The sequence below is a fragment of the Anneissia japonica genome, unplaced genomic scaffold (genome assembly GCF_011630105.1).
Source record: "Anneissia japonica isolate Jap-2015-1 unplaced genomic scaffold, ASM1163010v1 scaffold1859_len985614_cov190, whole genome shotgun sequence".
NCBI classification, from domain to species: Eukaryota; Metazoa; Echinodermata; class Crinoidea; order Comatulida; family Comatulidae; genus Anneissia; species Anneissia japonica.
In genome coordinates this window covers 460,344-469,716 of record NW_022694754.1, presented here as the reverse complement: position 1 = coordinate 469,716, position 9,373 = coordinate 460,344, and the positions used below count along the sequence as shown (strand labels likewise).

Below are 9,373 nucleotides of genomic sequence, written 5' to 3'. Positions count from 1 at the left end.
AAGGGGGGGGGGGGGGCTGAAAGTGGGGCAGAGTGAGATAACACTAACCTAGGGGTCCGGGGTGTTTTGCTTTTTTGCTTGAAAATAACATCTGAGGTGTTTTGGGTGATCGATTTTTCTTTTCTTTTTTGCTTTCTTTTCTTTTTTTTTTACTTTCCTAAAGAAGAAGGGAGAAGGGGGAGCAGGGCCAGCCCAGCTCCCCCCTAAATCTTCCCCTGATTAAATTCTATATACTTCACTATCATTTTCAAATTCAAATTTTTATATTCAAATAAACACATCGAAATTGCAGCCACAAGGCTGAACTGCATGATATATAAAATAAAAGCAGTTAAATATAAATGCAAACATTAATTCATTACAAGATGAACATCTAAAAATTTTAATTTAACATTCATTCAGTACATACCAATAACATAACCATAGCATTCTTTAGTCTGAAGTGGCTTAAAATTGACTTACCTACAGTTGACGGTTCAAGCTGAGTAATTGCTACCTCAGCACCAATCAAACCAAACAGAAGAGGTTCAAAAAATAGCCAGAATACTGACACTACATTACCAACTTTTATCTGAGAAAAAGAAAAAAAAAACTTAAACAAAAAGTATTTTAGTTTTCTACTTAAAGCCAGGCTCCAGAGGAAACCAGATTTTTCTAAGGCACAAAAATCATATTTGGCGAAAAACTTGAAAGCGGTTATTGAGATAAAGATTTTTAAATATTAGTTCTTATTTTTCTTATATATAAATTATTTTAAAACTGGCAGGAAATTTCCTACTACTCCAGTGATATTTTCCAATCCATTACAGAAATTTCCATTGATGAAACCAGGGAGATTTAAAAATATCTATCACCCCTGTCTGAAAATAACCCACTTTTGCCGAGTTTGAAACATTCTTGTAGGAAATAGTCTTTATTTTATATTAATGCTTGCCGTATACCACGTAATAGTTCTATATTTGAGATAATGTATAAAATAACACTGAAATGATGGATTGACCTATATCAGAGTTATAATAGAATACTGACTATACCATTATATGACATGAATATATTATATGGATATCAAGGATGTAATTCCTGGCTTAATCAACTAGAAATATAGCCTTAAGTTTGATTGGCATATTTATTGTGTACATGTATAGTCAGGTTGTGCCTTGATTTATAAAACCATTTCAGCTAACTGCTTGCTATACAGTAGGTATGTTGAGAAAACTGTCTATGAAACCAATTGTGTAAAAATTATACCAGATATTAACTTATATATTCCATGATATAAACCACATTTAAAAAAATGATCTTTTTACCACCACCACCCATACCCCAAAAATCTCCTGTTTTCATTTAAATTCACTTTGTTTCAAAAACATAAATTTACAAAACAATAATGTAAAGAAACAATCCTTCAAGATTAGCTTATAATCAGGCTTCCTATCCATCTCTTTCTTGCCTTTAGAATATTATATTAATTTAATTAGATGATAGTAACATTTGGTACACCTCAACTAGTAAGAACAATGACAATACACTTTATTCAGAAAAGCATATTGTCTTCATTGGGATTCAAACCCAAGACCTCCAATCACCATCCTAATGCGCTACCAACTGGGCTATGAGGTCAAGTGGTATACTTCCTTTTATGTTCATTTTAGGACATACTTATTTTTTTCAAGGTATATGCAATGGCGTTTTGGAGTGGAACTTGTGGTTAAGATGCTTGCCTTCTAATCCCAGGATCCTGGGTTCAATTCATGTGACAGCAGGATTTGTTCTCACAACCAAAAAAAAAACTCCACTCCCTCAGCCTCATTCTGAGACTTAGTTATTAAAGCATAATTGGGCTGGGCCTTGTGGGAAAATAGTAGATATAATTTTTTCAAATTTGTCTTTATTCTCTTCAATTATTATTTGACTTATTTGATTTTTTGTTATTATTCTTATAATTATTATTATTCTTTTTATCCTTTTCTTATTCTTGTTTGATTATCATCTCATTATTATCATTATCTTTAATATTTCTATTGTTAATGTTATTTTTTTTTTATTGTTTATTGTTATTATTTTTATTATTACTATTATTATTATTATTATTTCATTATTATTACTTTATTAGCAGCGGTGGCGGCGGCGGCAGCAGCGGCAGCAGCAGTGGCATTGCTCTTTATTGTGTATTATATTGTAAAGCACTAGTGAAAACTTCCATTTTAACCAGCGCTATACAAATATTAAAATCTATCTATCTACCTATATATTAAACAGGATACCCACTATAAGCAAGTGACATTCTCTTAACAAAGACAATAAATTATGAAATATGTTCTGGGTATAATGTTAAAATGCATCCACTCAAATCGCCGGCAACTAACTGGCAACCCCATCTACGGCCTTAGCGGCCTTTGAAAGGGAGGGTGAATGGTCACCCACCAACAAGAAAAAAAAATAGCTGAACAAAGGGCGGATGAACTCCTCAAAGCCAATGGCCAAACCATGCTTAGTTTAAGGAGTAGGATTAGTTAAGTATCATTCTATTTGTATTATTTATGTTAAGCGCATAGAGGTCTCTATGATATGCGCTCTACAAGTCAACCATTATTATTATTATTATAAGAAAGAAAAATTAAATTAAGTAAATCAATGAATAATCTCATATGATATTAGCTTTAATGGAGAAATACCTCCAATAGTACTGTAAAAGGGAAAAACATGTACATTCAAACATAAAAGGGACCACAAAACTTCGAACACTGACTGCCAATCACAAAGATTCTGCTTCAAATGCAAGTGACATTCTCTTAACAAAGACAATAAATTATGAAATATTTGTGTCTTATTGCAAACACCATATCTATTATTATTCATCGTGGTTGGCCTTGGCAACGGGTATGACAATCCGCTCGGCTTAACATAAGAGTATCAATATAACATCCAGTGGCATTCTAAATGCTTGTCATTCTATATGAAACGTGACTACCAAATATGGAGAAATAGCCAACGTGTGAATTGAAATGTCAAAAGAACAGGCTCTACAACCATCAACATTATACGTAATGTGTATGTCCATCATACCATTTTATTTCAAACGAACATTAAAGATTAATACCGGGACAAGGATTTTTTACTTTTCTGTTAAAATCCATTTGCTGTTCAGCTTTACATGGCTAAAAAGAATTTTCAACTTTAAACGAATAATTGTTTTTGTGAATGTAGGTTGCCTATTTCCCTGTAGATTGTAAACATAGAACTACATGAAATAATAAATAGGAAAGCCAAGTGTATTCGTTGCATGTTTTATTGATTGACTCAACAGCTGATGGATTTGTGTAACAAAGATTATAAATAGCTACCAGTATTCAAGAAAATATTAACCACACTTTAAATAAATGTAACATTGGTATTACAAGTTCCCAAAAATTGAATATGCTTAGACTAAATAGTAGTCAGGTGACCAGATATTTTAACTAATACTTTCCTTATTCTTTATGAATTTCATATCATTATTTATTTGGTCCAATATACAAAAATGGGGGAGAGAAGGGCCAACCAAAGTGAACTGAGTCACTGAAGCAGTGCTGGTTGGCCCATCCCCAATCACAGATACAAGAATACAATTAAAAAAAATGAAAATCACAAAAGCAAAGAATCAAAATGAACATGAATCTTTTGAAGAAAGAAGACGGCTTCCCAAACTCAAGACAGTCTAATGGCGGCCGAGTGGAAAAAAGCTTGAGTCCTGGATGTCTGATGTAAAAAGCACAGGCGAACTGTGTGCTTGGGATTGATGTTCATAAAATTAAAAACCGTGCTGCAGTCCAAGATGCCCACCAACACTTTAATATGAAATTTATCCCTTCTAACTGATAAAGGACGACAAAGACAACGATCTTAATCTCTCCCGAAACTCATTTCGCCCTGATGTTGTTTGAGACGAAGTCTACTTGCTCTTTTATGGACCCCTTCAAGCTGATTGGACAGAGTTTTGGTTCAAGGAAAGCAGGCAGGTTGGGCATACTCCAGGCCTGGTAAAACAAGACTCTTATAAAGAGAAATAAAGGCATCTGTGGAGGCATGACCAGCCACACTCCAAATGTTTTTTTACACAGTATTTTATTATTGTCCTTATATTGAAAGCACTTAGGTTTATTAAAGTGAAATCTGAATTTGCATTGCATTTCTTTGACATTGCCGCCTTAATGAAAGGTCTTCATGTGAAATAGCGAAACACCACAAGGAATGATGTCTGAACTTGTCATCCCAAATGTGCCAAGTAAAACAAAAAAGTAGTTTCTCGTCCTAATATTTAAAAAAATAATAATCAGAATGAGGGTACTTTTTTAATCTTAAAAAATGGCAAATCCAAGATTGTCGATGGGAAACATCTACTACTTTCCCACTTTTACCAACTAGACACATTGAAAGCAAATAAAAGAAGCACAGACATGATTTATATAATATGTATTCCCAACCACAAATGACTGAGAGAGGATTTTACTGATGTAAGTTAGATATTTGTACATTTTGTAAAAAAAAAAAAAAAAAAAAAAAAAAAATATTGGTGAGGCACAGAAAATGGATGAGCAAGGGGACAAGAAACTAGTAATTTTCTTTATTTGGCCTGAAATCTGATGAGCATGAAATTTCTAACTGAAAAGTTCTTAGTATGGATCTGATATTGGTGAAAATGCTTATGTCCTTGGACAAGACAATGCTATTATCCTTACCCATCCAGGCGTATTAAGAAGGCGAGTTATTAAATACATGCAGTATGATTAATTATGACCATTCTTTTTAAAATTCATTACCTAGGCAATTAGGCCAAGGACTACCAATTAGGAAACTCAATCACTGTCCTTCTCATGGGTGGCAATCCTTGTCATCAGACCAACATACTGGTGGTAAGATGCTTTACAAGAAACTCATGCAGTCACTCCATAGAGTGCATACCTCTGCCCTGTACAGTACCAACAATATGCAGGCCATGTATAATGGGCGAAACTGCAGCATACCCTCAATGAAATAAGGAAATCGTCTAGCGTATTCAGGAACATTATTTTCTTGAGTGCTGCAGCCTACCCTCAATAAAATAATTTTATCGCCCCCCACGTATTCAGGCAGATTCTTAAGTGCTGCCTAAATACCTGGGGCAATTCCATTATTTTCCTTTATGCTCGAGGGTAAAAAAAAATCTAATTTCTGTGATGCTACCCTTGTCTTTTGACCAGGTGTCTTTCTACTATTATTATGTATCATTCCAATAAATTATAGGATGATCCATTCATTAGTTTTTGCATAATCTTGGTAACAGATAGACAGACAAAAAATTAGATAGACAGGAAGACAGACAGGTAGCAGTGAATACATAACCATCTTGGTGGAGGTACATCTCATTATGAGGCTTAAGAAGTAGAGCTTATTTTGGTAGAGAGAAAATATGTTGTAACATAGACAGGAATTGAACCCAAGACCATAGGATTGGAAAGCAAGCATCTTAAACATTTCTATTAGTAAAACTTTCTTCTGCAAGCTAGGTAGTGAAGATTGAATGTTACAGAATTGATCCCCATCACAAGTGGCAGCATTAGTCGAATTACACAATGTGAAAGATGAAGTGTAAAAGAATTACTGTATAATGGATTGATTTTTAAGCTTGCATTTGACAACTGTAGTGGAAATACATTAAAAAGTAGCTATCTTACATGAAATCAAAAAATCTTTTCATCTTTTAAGATTATGTTTAACGAAAATTGCTACCTTTTCAATACAATGAGAATTTAACCATTCATATTTAAATTTTCGCCATAGCCTATATGGCTTATTCAAGGACATTTGGTTAATTCTGCTTATCTAATTTACATGGAAAGCATTGAACTCATCAAGAATAATTAGGAGTTCTTGGAAACGACTACCAAGCAAATATGAAAGCTGAAATGAATGTTAAATAATATAGATTTATACTGCATTTCTCTGTTTTTTTTTCATCAGATAAATCAAATAATTACTTCTAAAGATGTGTGGAAATGACATGTAAGGGGATATGGTTAATCTGGAACTCACTTTAACAGGTACCTGGTAGGGAGTGCATCATTGCGTCTTGTTGTTCTTATGACATACTTTTGGGTAAGCATGATTCTCCATATTAACTGGGTGCCGCTTTTGTTATTTATTTCAACGCAAAAGAATTTTCCCCATGCTGAATGGCTAGACAAGGCATTAGAAGTTAAAACAAAGGTGAATTTTTAATGAATCTAAAAGATCAAGTACTTACCTTGCCATTTTTCCAACCTAGGCCTGCAACGAACGGTAAGACGAGGCATGCAAGGGCACCTGCCCCAGAATAGCCAGCCAATTTCAGGCCAAGAAGTGAAAGAATGGATGAAGACATAATCAAAACACTCCTTACTCCAACTATAGCTGACTGAAGGGAAAATAGGTGGGATGTAATAAAACTAAAGTATATCCATTGGCATTATTGTATTATATACAATATGACTGTACAGTTATTCAGCTGTTCAGCAGTTTAAGTTCTTATTATTATATTTACTCTCAATTGTCTTGTGTTTATTGTTCACTTCATTCTTTTAACACAGATGCATTATAAGTAAATTTAATATCATTATTAAAAAAATTCATGTTATATTAATAACACATATTTATATAATAAAGTACACATTGTTGAATTTATTGATCATTCAAGACAAAAACCTGTACAATTGTAGGGTTTAATCTACTGTTATTTAAAAATAAATTTGAATATAAACATGAAATAAATGAAATAACATAATAAAAGACCATGTTGTTGGATTTTTACATAAACATTGAATAACAATGAAAAAGGGGCATGGTACCAACATTTCAAAATGTCATAACTTAAAAACCACTTGGCAATTGAAGCTGAAATTTTGGATTCTTTCTTTTGACATAGCAGCTTCTGGACCATTGAGCTTGCACTTGGATAGTATTGATTCCGATCCCAAAGTACCAGTGGTTACTGCAATGCTATTTCAATGTTGTTTTGCCTAATTGGCGTGTTATCGTACTAAATATTCAGTACGTTAACAAATAGTTGCAAACAAAATCTGAAGGATGTTAGTTCAATTGCCACCAGAATCACTTGAGAGATTTTTTTCGCGAGTATTTGAGAATGTACTGAGTGTTCAGTACACTCACACAGAGGTAGGGCGAAAAATCACACCTATACCCTTTAACCTCCAATTTCATGTTCTAATTGTTTGTTCCAAATTATTGACATACACTGTACTATGAAAAATATGGTAATAGAATAATGGCAGTCTAGGATTTTTATTGATATTATAGAGAAACAGTTTTCAGACTGAACGCTTCAATATTATTATTTCGTATATTTAACCACTAAAGGAATTCTACCCCAGCTAAAATTGACAATGGTGATGTACAGTATGTCACCAATTGTAAATCGTTTTCAATTTACAGAGAAGGTACAATGTTATTTAATAAGTGATCTATAGACTTTACCCCTTAGCTTAGCCCCGCCCCTTAGATATTGTTGCTAAGGTCCCACCAAAATACTGCGTATGTTAACACAAGCATGTACTATATTCTGATTCTGATTGGTCAGTTGTAAAGTTTGATTGACATCCTGGAAAGGTCGTTTCTAGACTCATCCAAACAATAGCTAAACTATTAATAATGCTTAAAAAAAACAATCAAGATATTAAGTACTGAATAATTAAAGTCTAAAATCAACCAAACTAGTATTAATACCACAGTAACATTAAACGAAATGAAAATAATAATTTATTAAAAGCAGAAAGTAATGTTTTACCTGATACTTATTGGGTAAAAACCACAATACCATCCCAAATATTACACCAGCTCCGATCCCCATTACGACCTCTATTGGGCCTCTTAGAATTGTAAACACCATGTTTGCTGATGAAGATGTCGATGCGAGAAGAATACTGAAAGTACTAATAGCGAATACATTGTCGATGCTTGCCGATGCAATGACAAGGGTTGGGATACCCTTGACTAAGCCATATCCTTGCTCCTGAAGAATTAGCAGGGAGGGTACCACAACAGCTGGTGAAACAGCAGCCAACACAAACCTGTGAGAAGAAAATATTCATTGACTGTACCCACGTATGGGCATGATGATATCACATAATGCCCATATATGGGAAAATTACATTTATTTAACATAAAACTTGATGTGTGGCTAGTGTTTACAGTGCTATCCACAGCAATCAAATTTTATTTGACAAAGAACTGTTGTATGTCCATATATAGTCATAATGTGCCCATATATAGTCATGATGCACCTATATATGGTCATTATGTGATGTCATCATGACCATAGTTAAGCATGTCAAATAAAGTTTGATTGTCTGGAAAGGGCTTAGACTAAATATAAAAAAAAAAAAACTTGTTCTGTTATATTATGTGTTTGGGCCACCTTTTTTTATTTCAAAAAAACAAAACACCAAGAATATCTGCAGAACACAAACATGAAGAAAAAAATAATTGACCCTAGATTCTCCAGATTGGTCAACTTTTATAAGGACATAATTGCAATACAGAATTACTATGACAATGGAATATAAATGAAGTTTACTTACCCCAGCATGAACCCCCATAGCCAGGGGAAGTCCAACAGCAGAACAGCTGCTACAGCCACAGCGGCTGCTTCAAACAACGTGGGTAAAAATGCTAGCCGCAGACATGCATATCGTAGTCGTTTCAAAGCTTTTGCATCAACTCCTAGACCGGCTCGGATCAGAATAACCGCTAAGGCTATGTTGCGCAGTACTTCTGACCAGGAAGGCGTGATATCTTTTGCTATATCAATATGTGGTACGTTTGCCAACACAAGGCCTACAATAAGCATACCTGAAATGAAGAGAGGTGGAAAATGTGGAACAGCATTCTATCCTATCACTCCACAACTTCACAATATTTTTAAAAAATTTCTAATAATGACATTTAAAAACAGTAATAAATCAATAAAATAAATTGATATAAAAGTAACTAAATAATAGTTTCATAATATTCATATAGTACAACAGAATGAGCAAAAAATCTCTAGAAATCTAAAAATACACAAAAACAAATGACAAAAAATACACACAAGATTAATGAAATTACAATTACCAGTTCATCAAATATTTTAATTCATCCATACTTTCTGTGTTGACAATTATATTGTGCAAGTAACAGATTGTTGACTATTTAGTTCCTTCGAGGACAGGTCTTATGTAGGCATGGCATCATATTTTGTAGGTTTACTTTTGGAACCTTTCAGTTCTATATTTAGCGTATCCCATCATTCCTCCAACCGTATACTATCACAACTTAAAAGTGAGGCGATAGCTAATGTGTCTACAGGCCCCCCCCCCCCCCC

General features: G+C 33.7%; 1 protein-coding gene across 4 annotated transcripts in view; it reads right to left on the bottom strand.

Annotated features, from left to right (window-relative positions):
• LOC117101249 (sodium/hydrogen exchanger 9B2-like) overlaps window positions 1–9,373 on the bottom strand; it is a 23,073-nt gene that overhangs the window by 9,675 nt on the left and 4,025 nt on the right. For all 4 annotated transcript variants that reach the window (XR_004444255.1, XR_004444256.1, XM_033241193.1 and 1 more), the window contains exons 3-6: window positions 8,592–8,862; window positions 7,799–8,081; window positions 6,263–6,412; window positions 463–571 (exon numbers count right to left, since the gene is read on the bottom strand). Coding sequence is in view for 2 of the 4 variants with exons in the window: in XM_033241193.1 (XP_033097084.1) it covers window positions 463–571; window positions 6,263–6,412; window positions 7,799–8,081; window positions 8,592–8,862 (813 nt within the window). In the remaining 2 variants the exon portion in view is untranslated. The remainder of the gene's footprint in view (window positions 1–462; window positions 572–6,262; window positions 6,413–7,798; window positions 8,082–8,591; window positions 8,863–9,373) is intronic.